Source organism: Natator depressus, chromosome 5 (assembly GCF_965152275.1).
Source record: "Natator depressus isolate rNatDep1 chromosome 5, rNatDep2.hap1, whole genome shotgun sequence".
Classification (NCBI taxonomy): domain Eukaryota; kingdom Metazoa; phylum Chordata; order Testudines; family Cheloniidae; genus Natator; species Natator depressus.
In genome coordinates this window covers 88,891,455-88,913,514 of record NC_134238.1, presented here as the reverse complement: position 1 = coordinate 88,913,514, position 22,060 = coordinate 88,891,455, and the positions used below count along the sequence as shown (strand labels likewise).

The 22,060-nt window shown below is 40.8% G+C and overlaps 2 protein-coding genes across 2 annotated transcripts in view; one reads left to right on the top strand and one right to left on the bottom strand.

Moving 5' to 3' along the window:
- Positions 1-4,885: 4,885 nt before the first annotated feature.
- Positions 4,886-17,196, bottom strand: LOC141987642 (iron-sulfur cluster assembly 1 homolog, mitochondrial). The gene is made up of 4 exons (XM_074953167.1): positions 17,002-17,196; positions 10,469-10,522; positions 8,007-8,112; positions 4,886-6,267 (listed from the first exon to the last, which is right to left on the bottom strand). Exons 1-4 carry the CDS (start codon positions 17,080-17,082, stop codon positions 6,119-6,121), a joined length of 390 nt encoding a protein of 129 aa, XP_074809268.1. The 5' UTR covers positions 17,083-17,196; the 3' UTR covers positions 4,886-6,118.
- Positions 17,197-17,206: 10 nt separating this feature from the next.
- LOC141987641 (terminal uridylyltransferase 7-like) overlaps positions 17,207-22,060 on the top strand; it is a 45,797-nt gene continuing 40,943 nt past the window's right edge. Inside the window, exons 1-2 of the mRNA XM_074953166.1 lie at positions 17,207-17,327; positions 19,408-19,925. Of these exons, the coding sequence (XP_074809267.1) occupies positions 19,439-19,925 (487 nt within the window). The 5' untranslated portion in view covers positions 17,207-17,327; positions 19,408-19,438. The remainder of the gene's footprint in view (positions 17,328-19,407; positions 19,926-22,060) is intronic.

Sequence of the window (22,060 nt, the reverse complement as noted above, 5' to 3'; positions counted from 1 at the left end):
TTCTTCCTTTCATCTAAAAACATTTATTCTGAACACTGCATTTCTTACCCTCACTTTTCCCCTTATCATTTAAAGTATATTTCTACTGCATTCAGGAAACAATATGGGAGAATTTGACACCTGTAAAATTGCATATGGATAGTATCCAAAGATTGTATGTAAATAGATACATCAATTATGCTATTTCAAAATTATGCATGTCCAGTGTATTTGGTTTGTTTAAGTCATGTCTTGTTTTAACGACAAATTTATTTCTCTGTTTTTGGCATTTAGCTTTCACTCCAAAATACTCTTCAATATACAAGCCAAAGTTTTCAGACTTTTTTGCCTAGAGATAAGGCATTCAAACAGGACCATTCTGATTTCCTGAGGTGATCAGCATCCACAACTCAAAGTTAAGTCAGTGAGAAGTACAGGTGCTCAGCACCTTTGAAAAATCAGGCTACTTCTCTGGAGGTGCCCAAACATGAATTTAGGTGCGTAACTTAGAGCATGTATTTTGACCTCAGGACTTAAAATAGATTTCCCCTAAAGAACCGAACCAAAGTTGCTGCCTTACATTTGTTTTTCCATGAAAGAACAGTTACTTATCATACAGTAGCTGATTCTTCAAGATGGATTCCATTCTTGGTGTGCATGGCCATGAATGTGAGGTGGGATTCTTTTGGCTAGCAGCGTCCACTGTGGCTGCATCTGAGCCCTTCATGTTGTCAGGACTCCAAGTCCCAAAGGGCATAAAGAACAGAATGGGTCAAACCATCTCTCAGTTCCTTTAGTAATGCAGAATCCCATAGGAATCAGACATGTGATAGCAGGGAATGAGGATTAGGTGGGGAATCCATATCATCTTGAAGAAACAGTTACTGTACGATAAGATTCTGTCTTCTAGGGATTGTCCACACAGATTCCACTTCTGGTGCTTAACCAGCAACTATCTGTCTGCTGATGATGCAGGCTTGTGTAAAATGGGCTGCACACCTCAAAGTGTCCAGTAGGACCAGGCTGGGAAGCAATATGAGTACTGAGGGGAGGACACAGAATTCGTAGAGGGTGACATATGGAACATCACTTGGGGAACATGTCCCTCTCTGAGGCAAAATAGAGCACCAGAAGTTCCTGTCATTAAGTAGCAATGAAACTTTGTAGAAAAAGCAGGTTTGGAATACCAAGGATTTTGCTACTACCATATTGCTAAAGCCCCAGGTATGAATGCCTAACCACTAATACATATTTTTATATACACAATAATCAAAGAACTAACTGTATGAACGAATACTAGCACAGTGCAGAAAAGCAGGACACTTGATGGGTTCCATCACAATGCCACATCTGGTAAGAAGGGGGATCATTGGACTGCTCTGCCCTTTATGCCCTCAATGGATTGCTGGCCAGAAGAATCTGATCTCAGATGCAATCACCAGGAGGGGATCCACATAGAAGAACTTTTCAAGAAGTATGAAGTGATAATCCTGTATCTTTGTCAAACTTTTCTTTGCAATTTTCAGTGGGGCTTTTATGAAGTGAAATGGGCTCCTTCTTTTGGGAAGCTAAATACCTATTGAAATCCCAGATCATTAATTTAAAAAACCTCTGTCAAACTGGGTAGACCCAGTGCGTAATAGTTTAGAGGCAGCAACTTTAAAAGGACACTTCTTTTAAAAAAAAAAAAATATTGTTTAATCTAAGAAAAACCTTAAAATTTGAAAGGAATGAAAAATCTATTACACTTTATCATATATGCTGTTTACTTTTTGTATTTCTCTGATCTTATACAATGAAAGAACCTTAATTTTTGTGTCAAGCCAAATTGGCTTTCAAGACCTTATGCAATGACAAAATGTCAGGATTTTTTGAAGTCAAATTAGACCCATGTTCTTTTAAATTCTATAGGGATTGTATGTGTCTAAAGTACTTCATATTTCATTTTGTCAAACTGATCACTATTTGCTCTTGTACTGAAATATCTGGCATTTAACAAAGTTGCTAGTCAAGTAGTAAATTTAATTTTGATCAAGTTTTGAATGTACACAAATTAATATAGCACTCACATTTTTTCACTTTTAAAAATGATGTGAAGTCAGGGAACCACATGTAAGATCAGGGAATCACCAAGAAGTAAATTCTGAAATAATTCATTCAGGCACTGTGCAGCAGATGACTTTATACACCAACAGTGAAAATATGTTTGTGTAGGATGGAAAAAAAATGTCTATACAGGTAGTGATTATGACATATTTTCAAGAACTCTTGTTAATGCCTTTCAGGACCAAAATTAATCTGTAAGTACATACGTTACAAGTTTATTCTCCTGAGGTAGGGGGCTCTCATACAGCAAACCTGTCAGAAGTGACTGCATAAAATTCAATGTCATTAAAATATAATTTAGCACAAGGAATGAGACTCCTCAAGACTCCTCAGATAACCAATATAGATGAAGTAGTTTTACAAATTTGTAGTTCCCTCACTGGTGAAGTGGCAATTTAAAAAAAAAAAAAAGGTGAAAGAATGTAACCAGAAGTGATTTGTGCCAGCTGAGCCTTAATTCCAGAAAGGAAAGAGCATCACACTGTAGGGTGACTAGATCCATGTACTGTGTTCCTTTCTTCCTAAAGCCCTGGGATTAACCACATTCACTTTGCACTTTTGAGCTCATGTACACTCTTCCCCATTAATCCATCTTGGACTATTAACATACTAAATTTATTAACTGCTTCCAAACAGCTATTACTCTTCCCCCAAAAGAACGTGCTCTGACATTCCGCAAAGGGTGAATCTGGTAAAGTGACTTGCTATAGTCAGTGCTGAGCAAGCAGCTGTGTTAAGATCCTGGACTTACAGCCAGCAGAGCTAGAAGACACCTGCTGGAATTCCAGGCTCCCTAATTATACAAAACACTTGAATAATCTACCCTTCATGCATCACAAGATATTGAACTTTAAAATTATGACAAATGGATTTACAAAAATGTATTTCTCCTGTCACTCAGAAGTCTGTGCATGGTAACTAAGGTGGCCATTACAGGTAGAAAGAAAATAAAGAGCATAATACTTTCTAAAACTCGGCATAAAAAATACAATGTGGTGTGTGTAGATAAAGATTTTACTAGCACTTCTTTGGAATGACATGTATAATTCATGGTTTCTCCTACTTGTGAGTCACGCAGCCATTGCAAACTCACGCCAATAAATCCTTTACACCAACACATATTCTATTCTACACAAAATCTTTTCCTTCCCTTAGAGGAATCTATGATATATATATTTGGTAGGTAGAGATTTTAAAAATGAACATTTGTCTGCTTGAATTTCAGCCTCAAGAGAAAGCTGAAAAGCTTAACAAAAAACTTAACTACACTTTATCACCCTACTTTTCCCATTAGGTATAAAAACCAACGTCAATGTATGTATATTCTGAGACAAGCAAAACATTTTCATTTTTATACTTTAATAAAATGACATTCTTACGACATACCTACTTTATTTTTCCAAAGTTACTAGTGCTTAGAAAACATTAAGTGAATATTCCTCGGTGAATATCAGTTTACAAGCCATAGAATTATAACTGAGCTACTTGCATGAGCCTGAAGTGCTCATTTGTTAGAGCTGTGCAAAACAAGAGTAGTTAATGTTTACCAACAAGCAGTTATTTATTACAACTGAGAACTCTACAGACAGTACTGCACACATTATAGATGCACTGATTAACTATATTCATACATAAGTTATTAGCATTTAGATAAATGTACTTTAATAGATTGTGCGTTAGTTGCTTTAGTAAATATGACAACTCTCTTTGGAGACTATTTCACAGAATATGAAACTTTCACTCTCAGAGCATATACACAGACCCATGAATATGCAAAAGTCCTCAAGAACTCAAAAACAGAGTTTGAGTGAATACATGGATAGCACTTTTACCAACCACCCGTTACATTCTTTTTTTAAAATCTTCCAGTAAGGAATAGATTTACAAATGCAAGAATTAGTCTATCATTGGGACTATTTTATACATTAGCTCTACAATACCACAAAGACTTGATTTTTTTTTAGCAGGAATGGAGGACTGTGGCATTAGAAATTCAAATCTACTGAGTTTATTGTCAGGTTTTCCCCATATACTTTATTATATATTAGTAGTTATAGAACATTAACAAAGGAACTATTTGTGTATGACAGTTGATAAAGGAAAACTCCAGTGTTTTTACATCAAAATTGCATATATTACAAAATAATTAAAATTCAAGTATGAATATTAATTAAGCAATACACGTGGAAGCTTCAACCTTCTATTATTGTGGGCTGCGCTGACTACTGCAGGGAGGATGCCATAGTTTTATCTCCTCCTCCCTCAGCCAGTTCTAGCCACATTTCCACTCCCTCAACAAGTAACAGTCCACAGTTCTCCCTCTCAAGTACCAATAAACAGCTCTCCAGAATGAATTCAACCCTGGATAGTCACTCTCCACGCTTTATGCCTTATTCAGTCCCATCTCCTTCCCCGACTCAAACTCCTTTGTTATTTAAAGACAGCATTCAGGTATTCCTTGTGAGCTCCCTTCCACCGCCGTCTCCCCCCCACCCCCCACTCTTTTTGGCAAACTTTCAGCTCAACTGCTCTAGTAACAATAGCTTCTTCCCCCTCTACTCCTGCAAGCTGCAGGAGTGGCTTGGTGCATTCCTAGCCACTAGAATTACCCTGGCTTTCCGGAAAGCCTGGAGAGATGTTTACTGATGCCTGAGTAGCTGGGGAGGAGGTGCTGAAGAATGATACAAGTTGGGAAGATTGGTGCGAGATTAATGAGCGAGAGGGGGATTAAACTAGTTTCTTTCTATCAAAGCAAATGGCTTCTTCCAAGCAATAAGTTTTGTCTTCCTTTAAATTAATGCCAGTGTCAGTTTCACAAAAGAACTAATTTCATTATGACTTGTATAAAAACAAAGATTCTGAAGTGTTTTTTAAACTACAGTGAAATTTACCTTTTATAAAGTTACCTTCACCCCAAACAACTGTTGAACAGAATTTAGAGTCAACTTTACACAGGAAAACCTAACATCTACTCAAGTTACCAATGAGATTCAAGCTGTGACAGAAAGTCAGTCATGAGTATGACCACAGGAAAGTGACAAAATTCCTTCCACCATTATAAAACAATTTCCTTGTTGGGTGACCAGACAGCATAGGGGGAATACATACATGTACTGCAAAAAGCGAGGACCTGGGTTGGAAGCAGTTTAGGAATTTTGTTGTCTTGGTCAACTGGGGACAAAGACAGAAATATGGGGTGTGGGAAAAGGAGGCCTGAGCACATTCTGCCTTAACATTCAAACAGTTGAAGATGCAACATTATTTTTGAACACCACACCGCTTGTCTTCCTGGCTGCAGCAAGGAGATTGTGCTTGCTACAAGGAAAGGAAAACATTTATATAGGGAATCAGATAACTCAAAATGCAAGGGTGAGCACAACTTTGGAGACTTGAATTAGCTCATTCCAAGATATAGCCACGGTTGGTGACATAACATGAAAATTTGAGCACAAGGAGGCAAGATTTCCTCCCTTTTAGAGCTTATTAATTTTCCTTGGAGAACAGATCACCAGTAAAGCCATGCTCAAAGTATCAAGGGGTGAAGACATTGGAAACCTCTGTCAGATACATACACTCATTTAAAAAGAAAACACACACAAAAGAAGGTAAGTTAATTCTGAAGCCTATTCATGCATATACAGTCTTATAGTTTTCTTCTAATTAAAGCAGAATGCACAGGCCGTGTGTTCTCAGAGAACACTTTTTGGGTGGCTGGCAGGGGTGAAGGAGAGGGAAATGACAAGAAAAGGAGAAATATTGAGATTTATTTCCCTTCACATATGAAAACACAGAAGTGCTAGTGCACCTTGCTGTTCTGACCATCCAGAGCCCAATTCACCCCAAATGACTGAATAAATATACCAGTGCTGAAATTTAACACACAGGTTACATTTCCCAAATGCATTCACTTTATTTTCCTTGAAACGCAGACACATTTTACAAAGCCTAAAAACCTGGAAGAAATGTGACAGCGTTAGAAAGTCATGAAGAAGTGTTTCATGGTGTTAAAAGCCAAGGTAATACTCCTGAGATTTCAAATGTTAAAGCTTTCTCCACAGCCACATGTTCCTTTGATGTTTGGGTTATTGAAGACAAATTCACTGGATAGTTTGTCTTCTACATAGTCCATTTCAGTTCCTAGAAGTGTCAGCTGTGCTTTCTTTTCAATAAACACTCTGACTCCTAGAATGGGACAAACACAAAACAACTGTTATGTAATCTGACAAAGGTTTTGCTCATTTTGAACTCTTCTTGTATTACAGTACAATCTGGTAGATAACGAGGATATAAAATGAAGCTAAAAACTGAAGTCTGACAATGTAATTATTGTTGCATTTTCTTGCTTCTTTCACGATATTCATCCTTTTCTTGCCTCTGCTACAGAACTCAAGTTGAGATTAGAATCATAGAATATCAGGGTTGGAAGGGACCTCAGGAGGTCATCTAGTCCAACCCCCTGCTCAAAGCAGGACCAATCCCCCATTAAATCATCCCAGCCAGGGCTATCTGGACTATCGCTTGCTATCTGTAAATGGTTAAGTACTGATATTATGGTATATTTATTTACACTTCATGAGGGGTCATACCAACGTAATTGTGTAACTGTGCAATAAAGTGCAGCTTTGACACTCCCACAGACTGAAAATAAGATGTAAATTTTTAATAGTGAGAGTAATTAACCCTTGGAACAACTTAAAGGGCCATGGTGGATTCACTGTCACTGACAATTGTTAAATCAAGACTGGATTTTTTTTAAAAGGACATATGATGTAGGAATTATTTTGGGGAAGTTCTATGGCCCGTGTTACACAGGAGGTCAGACTAGATGATCACAATGAACCCTTCTGACCTTGATGTCTATGAATTATGTTCATTAATCCATTTCTATTGGCATTACTAACAGTCCAAAGCTCCGGGCTGCTTTCAAGCAGCTGACTTTTTAAAGAAAACCTGCCTCAAAAATATTTTCTTATTTCCTTCTCAAATGGACTATCCTTCCCCTTGCCAAAGTTATGTGGGTGAAGCTGAATTACTAGCACTATTTAGTTCTGTACTAGTGGGAGGTGTAAGATCCATCCAATATACTACAAACGATCAGGGCTAGGAATTAGTGCTTCTGAAGTCTTAACACCTGGAAATCCTGCCTTTTCCAATAGCAAACAGAAGTTTCACAGGCTGCAGGATGTTGAACATTAAGACTGCAGTTTTGATTTATAGACTATTTATGATTGCTCATTTTAGTAAGCCAATTTGGCTTTGTAGATGAAGAAATAAAAAACAATACCAATAATTATAAGCCAAAGACGAGAAGCCATTAGTTTATATAAAAGCAGTGGTTTTTGGAAGGTCCTTTGTTTCATTTTAGCATATTCTGTGCCAGTGTATATCAATCTAACCCAGGGATGCAGCAACCCCAGGGGCCTGGAGCCTCCAAGGTTAGCCAAAAGAAGTAGGCTGTGCTGACAAAGAAGTGCTTGTGACCAGAGCCTGCTGGAGGATGTGCTCCACTAAGCAACCTTCACAAGGAGGATCCGGATACCCGAGCCTTAACTTAAAGCTGCCACCCCACCACCAGATGTAAACATAGCCTCCCAGCTCTTGGAGAAGTCCAACCCATGGTACCGCCTGGACATATGGTGGGGAGGAAAAAGGATGCAATTTGTACCCTCTGTGCTGCAGTATTTAAATTTAATCCAGGAAGTTTTAACAAGTGGGTACTTTTACAATGGAATCTAAAGGGACAGCAACAGCAATTCCTACTAGGGTATCCAAGGATTTCTCTTAGTAACTTCATGCAGCTAGCAAATTCTAGCCTGTCTCTACTCCATTATAGTTTGGAAGTTTAGTAATCAAGTTATTCTGCACCTGCCCTCCCCTCCTTTTTACTGCTTCAAATAGATAAGAACAAATAAACCACTCACCATCTTGAACTACTTCTTCATCGGAGTTGCCTTTTGTTTTTGTATATTCTAACGTGTACGAAAGTCCATTACACCCCCTTGTACGGACTCCAACTTTCACACCTACCTGAAATATAAGAGCGTTTTAGTCACTTTTATTTAAATTTATAGTGTGCCAGCAGAGAGTTGGAAACTCAGTGAACGAATCAACTCGATAGCTACCACTCAATGTTTTCCCCCTGTCATCTAGGGTTAAAATTAGGAGGAATTCATTTTAAGACTGAAGAGCCGAAATGTTTTGGGTTTCTTTCTTTCTTGGTACAGACTGACTAGAAAAGTGAGTCCGAACTTTTAAGTTATAAAATGCATAATATATACTCAAACTGAAGCCTAACTCCTATGCAGTACACCGGTACAATTGAGACCTATAATTCTACACGAGTGGCTGTAATAGTGGTGAAAATGTCAACGGAGCAGAGGCACTTCTACCATCATATTGTCAGGGTTAGCCTAAGCCCTGCCTACACTACAACTTCCCGTCTACTTTTGCTATCACACGCAGTGCTGCAATAGTGGAAAGCTACACATATGAGTGTTCCTATTGTGGACAAAGACCTACAGTGTGTAAAAATAGCGTTCTAATGTAATTCAATAATAAAACTGTTGGCACCCTTGTAGGCGTTTGGCCTTATAAACAGTTTGGATGAGAAAATCTTGCTTCAAAGCCAAATGGTTTTATAACTTCAAATGAGACAGTTTATCTTTATACAGTACTGTCCGTCCACAGCACTTTACAAACTTGAACACACACTCACCACAGAAAGCAAGCCAGTTCTAGAGCTTAATGTGCTGCATTCCAAATTCTCTCACCCGGCTCTCATCCCGCCCAGTAAAAATCGTAGTACAGGATCTTCTCTATGCCTGTTGCAATGAGTTGCAGGCCGGCGCTTACTTCTCCTCATTGTAGGAGCAATTGAAACAATTTATGTAATGCTGGCAAGTTTGAGGCTGAGCCAAATACAGCTACATTTTCACAGCATTGCTATGCTGCTTAGTGGAGATAACCTCTATTTCACAATATACTAAAAAGTTCCATGGATTGCAATTTTCATTAGCCATATTACCACTCAGCCCTTCCCATTTTTAACATCTGCTCTACATTGACCCAGCAAGCCATACTGACTCATAATTCAGTCAATATATTCTAACCACTAACTATACGTAGATCAGACCAAAAAGAACATCTGCATAAACAACAGTTGAGGAGAAGTTGCCAGGGACATGTGGACCAGAAAACACTCTGCACAGTGACGCTGTCTATTCCAAACAGCCACATTGTACGCTACACATAAAATCTTTACTACATAATTATGAATAAGGGAGGAAAGGAAATGATCTGTATAATTATTGTGTTGGACAGTGTTAATGGCTGCCACCAACAAGATCTTTAATTTATGACAATCACAGACCTTGTAAAAACTGACAGGCATATAACAATTAAATGCCCCATATGTAGCGATAGCTGGAAACAAGCAGGCCACCACCCAAGGCAATGGCCACGTGGCAAAGTCGATCAGAAGCTAAACCATGTGGGCTAAGAGGGTTTCTTGGGACTAGTTACAAACACAGGGACGAGGGACTTGACAAGTTGTAGTTGTGTGTGTGATAAACAGAAAGTGAGAGAAGTAGTCGTGAGAGTGGCCCTGGTAAGAAAATAAGAGACAGACTTTCTTTTGGGCATAGTACTTGTTGGAGCAGACTTGGATCTCTGAGTAAGGAAAACACTTGCTGTTTGTTTTTACTGTGTTCAGAGAAACAGGACTGTGTGTACATTCTTGTAAATAAACAGGATCACACCAAAGAAATACCTGACGAGTAGCATCAATGTCTTCTCCTAACGGAAACAAGCAAGACCCCAAATACTGGCTAACCCTCAGGTCAGAAGGGGCAACATTATAAGGACATAACATACTTCACAACAAAATAACCTGCTTTGAGAAATTCAAAAGTTTCATAATATTATTTGAAGAATACCTTCACATCAATAGTTGGAGATCTCTGGTCATACGAGGAAATCGTTACCTTACTAGCATCAACAGATTAGACTAGTTTCATTAAAGTGGTAGTACGGACATACATTAAAATCTTGTTAAACCTTTAAGGAAAGCATGCTGGAGTTTAATCTGTCTCAAAGATTATGACAGTTGACTTATTGTCATTATAGTCATTTCCCGCCACCTCATTGATTTTTGTACATGAAAATAAAGCTTGTTGGATAAACGCATTTATTAAAAAAAAAAAAAAAAAGGAAGATCTCGTGTCTATATAGCGTCCACAGTGATTGTTTCAAGCTGCATTGTTGTACACTGATCACAAGTACTTCACAGGACAGCTGCTAGTATAATACTAATTAAGAGTGCTCTCCATAAGGTAAGCTAAAACTATTAGAATAGCGTACAAGAATGCCTTCCATTTGTACTTACGTGCTCAGGTTTATCTTTAAGAAGCTGTTTGATCTTATGTACAGCTGACGGAGTCTGAAAAATAAAGAGATTTTATTAACTTTTCCCTGCTTTGAAAAATGTTAACAGTTCTGAATAATATTCAGTCTCTTACTGCTTCTACTGTCCATTGCAAATAAAAGCACTGTTTCATTCCAGCTTCACAGCTTTCAAGTTTTCAGTTCAGCTTCTCCTCCCGCACATTAGAAGTCCACCTCTCGCATCGGTGTCACTAGCGAGAGTATAAACTAGCCATTCAACTTGTTGTGTTTTTCAGTTACAAACCACAATTAACACCCTAAATTGCACAATTTTACGCTGTCTGTCAGACGTAGATTCAGGGCTTGTCTACACTTACCGGAGGATCTATGCTGCGGCGATCGATGCATCAGCGGTTGATTAACGGGTCTAAGGAAGACCCGCTAAATCGACCGCCGATCATTCTCCCGTCAACGTCGTGTTGTGTGGACCCCACGGTAAGTAGATCTACGCTACGTCGATTTGAGTTACGCTATTCATGTAACTCAAACTGTGCAGCTTAGATCGACTTTTCCCTTTAGCGTAGACAAGGTCTCATAGAATTAACCTGGTTAATGCACATGAGGATTTACTGAAAAGGGCAGTTTATAAATTAACTTCACCACAAGCTGAAACCATAATGTAAAGGGGATCGAATAGCCCCCTGCCTCCCACCAGACAGACAACACATTTGTAGATAATAAATGAATACATCACAGGAAGTTTGGGACTAAAATTTAAATTCTCTTTTTGAAAAATACAATACTGAAAATTGAGAAACTTCTCAAGAAAAGTTTGTCACAATATTTTTTTTTTTGTTAACTTTGCAACCATATCTGCAATATCGTGCAAGTGCATAAAACCCAGAAAACGTTAGTATGCCTTCACTGCCCAGTCTGAGTGAAACGTCAGAAGAACTAAATAGATCGCGAGACTGAGACTTTTGAAATGCTTTCAGTTAAAGATAACAAAATAAGTTTTCTTGTGTTTAAACTATGATCTTTAATCTGACAGTGTTTCTATGAGAAGCTAGCCAGACTCTGGCTCTGCACAAATCTGTCTTATCAAGGTCTAGGTGCCAGAGAACTGGCTTCAGAAACAAATAAAGCCATCAAAGAAGTCTACTTTGTATACCTGCAAGTTGTCTGATGTTCAATCACCAGGGAAACACAGGAATTGCAATACCAGAGAGGAAACACATCAGTAGCATGTCTCCCACAGTGAAGACTGGCAGCTAATGCAAAGGAAAATATAAGCCCTCATAATGGTATAAATCTACCATAATAAAGCCAAAACTGACAAATGCATTCTCTCACTTATCAATGGTGAGCAGGAAATTTCCATGGTGAAAATAGGGGGCAGTTTCTACAGAAGTTTAGTTTTCATTAAAAATAAATAAATAAATCAAAATCAAAAAAAAAAAAAATCTTGCTTTTATAGTTGTGACGATAACCTTCTCAAGTCGAAATAACTGTACTCTGATGCAGTTTTCCTTCTGAATCGGACAAAATCATCAACTAAGTCTCATGTCCTGATCTCAGCACACAGCCCAAGCGAGCAGATCGTGCACTGAGGAGTTCTGAAGTTAAAACCATTTGTGTCTTAGTTTTGAGGGGTAAAGCTATTACATCTCTAATCTGTGAATTTTTAATCAATTCCTTCCAAGCCTGTCCCCCAAATCCTGTATGCACTTGGAGTGTTGGCAGCTATTCAGATAAGTCTTCTGACTAATTTTTCAAGGTTAATTTATATGCTGAAGGGAAATTTCTTGACCCGAGCTGGAAATCAGTTTATGCCCCAACAGTCCTTTGGATTCATATTATATTCTTGCCAGTAACGGTCACAGATAACCACTAGAAGTTTTTTATTTTAATTTAAAAAAACAAACCTACAAAAAAGAGAGACGTACGGTTATGAGTGCAAGATCATCAATCATGAAACCAGCGATGTACCCGAGATAGATTGATAATATTTTCATCGTCTGGACAGAAGACCTAAACTCCTTCAGGTTTCCACCGCAACTTCAACCACCACCATCCATCCATCCATCCATCCAACTCTCTCAAGAACACTCCCACATCAGCATCAACACTCCCACATCATTCCCCACACCAGCATCAACTTCCTGTACACCATCATTAGCTTCAACAGTGGAACCCTACAAACGACATTACACAAGAAACCCACGGATCACCACATTACCTCAAGATCCAGCAACCACCTCAGACACAATAAAATACCAACTGAAATTTATTAAATATTTTTGGATGTTTTACTACATTTTCAAATATATTGATTTCAATTACAACACAGAATACAAAAGCGTACAGTGCTCACTTTATATTATTATTTATTATTACAAATATTTGCACTGTAAAATGAGAAACAAAAGAAATAGTATTTGTCAATGCATTATGGTATTGTATGAGATGTAATCTCTTGATTGTGAAAGTGCAACTTACAAATGTAGATTTTTTTTTGTTCCGTAACTGCACTCAAAAACAACACTACGTCAAACTTTAGAGCCTACAAGTCCCACTAGTCCTACTTCTTGTTCAGCCAATCACTAAGACAAAGAAGTTTGTTTACATTTACGGGAGATAATGCTGCCTGCTTCTTATTTCAAAAGTCACCTGAAAGCGAGAACAGGCATTCATATGGCACTACTGTAGCCGTCATCGCAAGGTATTTACGTGCCAAATATACTAAACGCTCGTATGCCCCTTCATGCTTCGGCCACCATTCCAGAGGACACGCTTCCATGCTGATGACGCTCGTTAAACAAATAATGCGTTAATTAAATTTGTGACTGAACTTCTTGGGGGAGAGTCTTTTTACCCGCATTCTGCTATATATTTCATGTTATAGCAGTCTCAGATGACGACTCAGGACGTGTTCATTTTAAGAACCCTTTCACTGCAGATTTGACAAAATGCAAAGAAGGTACCAATGTGAGATTTCTAAAGATAGCTACAGCACTCGACCCAAGGTTTAAGAACCTGAAGTGCCTTCCAAAATATGAGAGAGACGAGGTGTGGAGCATGCTTGCAGAAGTCTTAAAAAAACAACACTCCAATACGGAAACTACACAACGCGAACCACCAAAAAAGAAAATCAACTGTCTGCTGGTGGCATCCGACTCAGATGATAAACGTGAACATGTGTCAGTCTGCAGTGCTTTGGACGGTGATTGAGCAGAACTCCTCATTAGCATGGATGCACTGCTTTTGGAATGGTGGTTGAAGCATGAAAGGACATATGAATCTTTAACGCATCTGGCACATTGCGACACCGGCCACAACAGCGCCATGTGAACGCCTGTTCTCACTTTCAAGTGACATTGTAAACAAGAAGCGAGCAGCATTATCTCCTACAAATGCAACCAAACTTGTTTGGCTGACTGACTGAACAAGAAGTAGGATTGAATAGACTTGTAGGTTCCAAAGTTTAACATTGTTTTATTTCTGAATGCAGTTATTTGTAAGTTCAAGTTTAACGATAAAGAGATTGTATTACAGTACTTGATTGAGGTGAATTGAAAAATATTTCTTTTGTTTTTTAAAGCACACATATTTGTAATCAAAAATAAATATAAAGCGAGCACTGTACACTTTGTGTTCTGTGTTGTAACTGAAATCAATATATTTGAAAATGTAGAAAACATCCAAAAATATTTCAATAAATGGTATTCTACTATTAACAGTGCGATCAATCACGCAATTAATCGACATTAATTTTTTAAATCGTGAGACTAATCACAATTAACGTTTTTAATTGCTTGCCAGCCCTACTAATTTTGTATTTCTTTATTTTTGGAGAAGCAACACTTCAGATGTTAATATAGTTTCCCCCTTTAATTTACAAGTGTCCAATTATAAGTCTTACTGATCAAGTAGCCTCAATAATAGCCTGTGGCATGTGAGTTCTACAAGTTAAGCATGTAATTTAATAATCATACTCCTTTTGTCAATTTTGAAGGCCAATTTCTACACTCGATTATCTGCATACAAGCCCTGTTTTAGAATGAGCACTTTGTCTGTGTGCTTATTTTGTTGCTCTTTTGACTGGGAGGTTGACAGTCAAAGTTTAGTGGCCAGTTTGATGACGTTAGTCACGGTTTATCACTTCACAGCAGGGACTGCATGAAGGTCATCTTTCACTTTCTGAGGAGACTGGGAAATGGCTGACGGACCTACAATTATATTACTCGAATATTGGTCTGCAGACGCCATGAACGAGAGAGACAGAATGGGCAATGGAGGGGAGAATTAGGTCCTAACTTTTCTTTTTTTTTTTATCCATCAAGTGCCACCCTATATACTGGTTTCAGAGTAACAGCCGTGTTAGTCTGTATTCGCAAAAAGAAAAGGAGTACTTGTGGCACCTTAGAGACTAACCAATTTATTTGAGCATAAGCTTTCGTGAGCTACAGCTCACTTCATCGGATGCATACTGTGGAAAGTGTAGAAGATCTTTTTATACACACAAAGCATGAAAAAAATACCTCCCCCCACCCCACTCTCCTGCTGGTAATAGCTTATCGAAAGCGATCACTCTCCTTACAATGTGTATGATAATCAAGTTGTGCCATTTCCAGCACAAATCCAGGGTTTAACAAGAACGTCTGAGAAAGGGGGGGAGGGGGGGTTAGGAAAACAAGGGGAAATAGGTTACCTTGCATAATGACTTAGCCACTCCCAGTCTCTATCGAAGCCTAAGTTAATTGTATCCAATTTGCAAATGAATTCCAATTCAACAGTCTCTCGTTGGAGTCTGGTTTTGAAGTTTTTTTATTGTAATATCTCAACTTTCATATCTGTAATCGCGTGACCAGAGAGATTGAAGTGTTCTCCGACTGGTTTATGAACGTTATAATTCTTGACATCTGATTTGTGTCCATTTATTCTTTTACGTAGAGACTGTCCAGTTTGACCAACCCCCTCCCCCCCCTTCCTCAGACGTTCTTGTTAAACCCTGGATTTGTGCTGGAAATGGCCCACCTTGATTATCATACACATTGTAAGGAGAGTGGTCACTTTCGATAAGCTATTACCAGCAGGAGAGTGGGGTGGGGGGAGGTATTTTTTCATGCTTTGTGTGTATAAAAAGATCTTCTACACTTTCCACAGTATGCATCCGATGAAGTGAGCTGTAGCTCACGAAAGCTTATGCTCAAATAAATTGGTTAGTCTCTAAGGTGCCACAAGTACTCCTTTTCTTTTTACCCTATATACTGTGGGGGGAAGGATACATAAGAACATCTAAGTAGGCCCCTGTCTCTTTCATTTCTATCATTGGTCTTCTTACTCGTCTTTTCTAAAGAAACTAGTCCTTGTATCAGAAGTCCCCTCATTCACAAGTGTGCCTGCTCATGTCAGTGCCCTTTTCTGAGCCTTTTTAGATGATGACATGCCGTAGAGATCTTTTCTGACATGACATCAAAAGAAAAAAAGCAACGGGTGGTCATAAGTATAAATCTTACCTATTTACAGGTACTTATGCAAACACATTACAAGCAGTCCAATGGGGGCCTTAGTAGCACACAGCACAAGGAAAGTACCCTTAACGTAAAGTGCCATGTAAGCCACGGGCCACTTGAGAGGTACATTTCGATAGGGCAATCATGGATTAAAAGAACCTTGATTGTACTTGTGCAGATGGGTAGAGAGAAACACAGGGTGGATGTGTGTGAACATTGGTACAGTTGACTTATCAGCACCACAGCTTCTTCCCATGCCCCCTTGTTAACACACTGTAATATCTCAGCCAGAGCACAGGCGACATCCCTCTACGGCTGAGTAGGTGGCATCAGCGAGAGATTCTTGAATTGTAACTGGAGGTAACAATTTTGCCAACTCCAAACATTCAAAATAGTGAGTCAGTCTCGTAAAAATCACAAGACTGGTTTGAAATTGGAGGTTGGAAACATACACTTGTGCTTGTGAGTGTATTTCTACACAGGGATCTTTTTGTGTCTCTTCTGGTTCCTGAGCCCTTACCGTGCGTTCACTTGCCCCGTTCAAGCTTTCCTGCCTAACCCCGAGAGGTGAAGGCTCCTTTAAAGGTAAGTGAAAGCCAAGAGTCTCGTGTAATCTCGTGATTCCAGGAGCAGGGGCTTTCCGAAAAGCATCAAATATCGCCAACCTCGCAATGAAACCTCGACAGTCGGCGACCCAGGATTCATCCCACCGCGCGCGCCCCAGCTCTCACCAGCGACCCAACCGAGAGCGCCTGGCCGAGCCCGCAGGCGAACAGCGCGGCCGGGCGGGGGGGGGGCTCCGGTCATTTGCTCCCTCACCGCCCCCGCGGGAGCGCTGCGCAGGCCGGGCCATGGAACCGCCCTTCACCACGGGAGGGGGCTGCACAGCCATCGCCCGGAGAAGCGACCCCCCGCCCGCCGGAAACGGGCTCCGCTCACCGCCCCGCCGCGGCCCCACGGACCTGGCCCCGGGGCTAACAGCCGTCGCGGGCGCAGCGCAACCCCCCGCGTTACTCACCAGAGTAAGGGCGGCCCGGGTGGCCTGTATCTTCCTCTTGCTCACGGCCCGGACCGTGGCTCGGACCACCGAGGAGGCCATTCCGCCCCTCAACCCCGTCCTCTCCTGTTGTCCATGGGCACAGGGCAATGCGTTCTAGTTTGCCTCCGGTGTCATGGCGGCCGGAGTGTGACGTCATCGCTACGCGCCGGGTAGGGGAAGGTGCGCGATGACGGAATGGGGGAGGGTTTCCGGAAGGGCTGCCCGGACGGGTTTCTGCAGGGCTTCAGGCGCTTCCGCCTCGAGTCGGCACAATGAAGAGGGAGCAATAACCGGAAGGGCCGAGGGTGAGTGTCCTTCCCGGGGCCGCGGCGGCGGAGCCTCCCCCGGGCCTTTCCCACGACCGCTGGGCTTCCGGGCGCGCGAGCCTGACACCTCCCCCCACCCCCACCCCCACCCCCCGCGGTGACTGGGGAGCTGCTTCTCCCGCCCCCCAGGTCCTATGTTCCTACTTCCCCCCTCCCCCCACCACCTGCCGCCCGGCCTGTCTCGCTGCCCCGCGGCTCCTGGGAGTCTCCGGGGAACCCCGTGCCGGGGCAGGCACAGGAGGAGGGGCCGGGCCCCTGAGTTCCTGAGCGCTGCGGGGACCGGCTGCCCGGGGGCCGCGGGCCCCCCTCGCTGCCGGCCTGGTCTGGCGGCCTCGCGGGGTCGGCAGTTCGCAGCGCGAGTGTCTGGGACAGGGCCGCCCGGTGCGAGCGGGGCTGGCGTGTCCCCGGTCCTTGCTGGAGCCCGTGAGGTCCGGCGGGGGCGGAGAGGAAACCCAAAGGCGGGCGCACCCTGCCAGGAAGCAGCGGCGGTTTGACAGGTCAGCCTCGTGGGCAGATCCCGTCCTGTACTTTGACTCTGCGCTTCCTCCCTGTGTGCGTGGTGCATTTCATAACCTTCCCTTGTTGTTGCGTGTGTAGTTGGGTTTTTCCGGGACCATTATAAAACATGTTGTTAGATCACTAATATATAGCTGCATAGCTGATTCTTTGTTACCTTTCCCCACCCACCATAGATTATCTTGAAGGGTGTAAAACTCTCCCCTTATCCAGTAGCAATTGTGGAGCTCCACAACACTGTGTAATTATGGATTTAGTACCAGTACACCCATCTAGGCATTTGCCTACTTTATGATGCCTTCATTTTAAGTGCAATGTCTGTGTGGTTTCAAGCGCTTCATTTGAAAATAACCTATTCTTATTTATAGAAAGTTTCATAAAATGTATGAGAGAGAGAGAGAATTAAAAACTTAGGGTCAGATGTACAGATGTCTTTAGGTTCCTAAAGATGCAGGTGTAGGGCCTAGCAGGCTTTATGAAAGCACTTCAGCAGGTTAGTCATGTAAGTCCCAATTTGTTAATCTCTGAGGTGCCACAAGTACTCCTTTTCTTTTTGCCAATTGGGAAGCTAACTCACTCAGGGTACATCTTCACTGTGATAAAAGACCCACAGCATGGCCACAGCTGCTCCTGCAGCTCAGCCTGCAAGGCTATAAAATTGCTGTGCACAGGCCGGGGGGAGGGTCGTCTCAGAGCTCAGGTTGCAGCCTGAACATGGAAACTGCAATTTTTAGCCCTGCAGCTCAAACCCTGCAAGCCTGAGTCAGCTGACCTAGGCTCCGTGACTTAGTGCTGCAGGTTTTTTATTGCAGTGTAGACATAAACTTAGGTGCCTCATTGGATTTTTCAAAAGTGCCTGTCTTCAATTTTAGGTGTCTATATACCTTTGTACATCTGACCTTTTCTTCCTCTTCGTGTGTCCTGGTATAGCTAAACCTAATACTTTTCAGATGGGTGACGTGTTTTGTTTATTCATGCCTGGGTTGAGCCCTTCAAAATGTTGTCTTAAATTTGAGCTACAGCTTCCTGAAAAAATATATATATGATGGCAGGCACCGTTCAGTTTCAAATTAAATTAGTAATATTGCTTTGATACAGAATAAAGAAATACAGTAAAAAGACAATGCAAATGCTTAACATTTACTTATATAGATCTTATTTGTGGATTTCTCACCAAAAGCAAAGGGGGGGGGAGGGTGGATAGGTGAAAACAAACAAGTTTTGATTGCAAATTGAAAAAACCATTGTTTCAAAATGACCGTTGAAATAAAATGTTTCATCATGTCAAAAAAAATTGTTTTTGGTTAAAACTATTTTCCATATTGGCAAATAGTTTTGGTGCCCTGATAAATTCATATTTTGGTCAATTTGTAATTTCCTGCGGGAAAGAAATTGCCCAGCTTTAGTCTTGATAAGATATGCAATGTGTACTGAGGAAAACCGTGAGTTACTCATTTCCTAAACCTGTTATGTTTTTATTCCTCTTGAATCTGTTGTTAAACAGTTGATTATTTGAAACTACCTTGTTTTTTTTCCCCTTCAGGTGCAAAGTATTCTATTGAACAGCAATTACAATGGGAGATGCTGCAAAACCTTGCTTTGCCAAAAGAAAAAAGGAGTGGGGAGTTTTAGATGAGGAGGAATTGAAGAGGAGCCCTTTACAACAGGACTGCCACGCCATGGATGCTTACGGACCTGGCAAAAAAATAGATATAGGCTTTCCGAAGAAAAAGGGAACACAAGCTCACTGTGGAAACAGTCCCAGAAAAGGACCACATTGTATTCTGAATAGCTCAAATTCTTTTAAAAACATGGGTCACAACCAAGGGGTGAGGATAAATGATACCCAAAAAGACCAAATTAAGAAATGGATATCCGATGACCATCGTGGCAATTCAGACAGCTGGAGAGAGTACAAATCTACAGTTCGGATTCCTGTGCTTAACAGGACAAGAAAAGACTCTTTTCATGAGGTTGAAGGTGCAGGAAGCAGAAATGTAAGAAGACCGCTTCAGAAAGACTTAAATGAAGAAATGTCAGACACACAGAAAGGAAACTCTGGTAATGAACACATTTTTTACATAGCTTTTAAAGTAAAATCGATTACTGTGTGTATGTCCGGAAAGTACAACTTTAAGGTTCACTGTTAATGCAAAAAATTAAATAAAACCATTTCTGTTCCGTAACACTTCTATCTTGCAAAGTATCCACTGTACTCAATGGCAGCATTTTAAGCAATATTGTAACAGTATATGATACAAAGATTGTTTTTATAAACTGGTCGTACTATGAAGCCATCTTGTTGGTTTGGTAGGTCAATCGCTTTATAAACGTTAGACAAGTATATAGCGACAAGTGTGATGTCCTAGTCTGCAACTTCAATATTTTTCATTTTTCCAAGATACAGCTTGATATAAATCTCTCCAGTCTTTAAGCATTGTTGAAGAAGTTGCACAGGTAATTGGCATTACTTGCTGCAAGACCACATGGTAAACTTACAACTTGTTCAGTAAGTTAGCTAAAAAAAGTGAAAAGGAAATGGGAATAAGGCAAGGTGGAAAATAGCTAACTTAATATGTTATCTTCTCATGCAGGTAACTTCTATACGTGTTTCAATCTGTAACTTTAAAATAAAAACTGTAAAAGTCTTACAGTGTTGTGTAAAATAGGAGGTTGTCATGGGGGAGAGGGGGGGGGGGGCTTATTCTTATTTGAATAGGAACTTTTCCTCTGTAAGGAGAGAAGAATAAGATCCACACTATAGAGACATATTCACCAATCTTGGCATAAAGTGTTATCCTGATAGCGTAGTGACCTTCAAGTAGAGAAGCACTAAATTGGATGGTGAGACACTGTAAACCACATGCTTAGAAAGGTTTTAGTTGTTTAAAAAGAACAATGAATGAGTGACTTGTCTCTATTCTTCCCCTGCTGCCCTGCCCTGCCCGGCCCCAAAAAGGGTGAGGAGTGTGTGTGTTTTTTTCCTTGTGCTAAACCTTGTAAAGTTTAACTATGCTGAGGGCTGCTATCTAGACGTTGTCTTTTGTTAAACTTTCTTGATGTGAACATTTGCAGTGCCACTGCCGCAGTGCTAGTGAGTGAGAACTAGAATAGCTTGATAAAAGGGGAATTTTGTTAAATTGGTATATGATAGCATTTTGTGTCTGGAGATCTAAATGAGGTGACTGACAATATAAGAACATACGAATGGCCATACTTGGTCAAACCAATGGTCCATCTAGCCCAGGATGAACAGAACAGGGCTATTATCGAGTGATCCGTCCCTTGTCCTCCAGTCCCAGCTTCTGGCAGTGAGAAGTTGAGGGACACCCAGAGCCTGGTGGTGTGTCCCTGACCATTTTCGCTAATGGCCACTGATGGCATGGCTATGCTCCATGAACTTACCTAATTCTTTTTTGAACCCAGTTATACTATTGGCCTTTTCAAGGTCCTCCGATGAGATCTACATGTTGACTGTGCGTTGTGAGAAGAAATACGTCCTTATGGATGTTTTAAACGTGCTGCCTTATTTTCATCGTGTGACCTCTAGTTCTTGTGGTATGTGAAGGGGTAAATAAGACTTTCTAATTCATTTTCTTCACACAAAATTCATGGCTTTATAGACCTCTCTCATTTCCTCACTTAGTAATTCAGTATAGGCAAGATGGAAGATGATGAATACAGGGTCTTGAGAGGGTTTAATGAGGTAGAAGTAAGAGAGAAATGGAACAGTAATGGAAGAACTAAAGAGATAAAATATGTAGGAAAATGAGGCGTGAAGAAGAAATGAAGGCCATTTGACATTTATCAGGATGATCCAGAACATTGCTACAGAAAAGGTCAAAAGAGAATTCTTTGAGTTGTTGAGGTCATGTGTGGGAGGAAGAAGGGGTGGTATTTTTGTGTTTTCATTTAAATTGGATATTTGTCTTATGTCCTTTTACTGCAACGGTCTTCCAAATATTTCAAGACAATCATACTTCTATAAAATAAACATACTTATGTATAAAACAAATGCATCAAACTGGGGGTCGTGACCCCTCAGGGGGGGTCGCAAGGTGGCTACAAGGGGGTCGCGAGCTGTCAGCTCAGTGGGGCTGACATCCCTGATCCCCATTAAATTAATGCCCCCATTTTTAAACTTATGGGGCGGGGGGTTGTCACAGACAGAGGCTTGCTTTGTGAAAGGGGTAGGA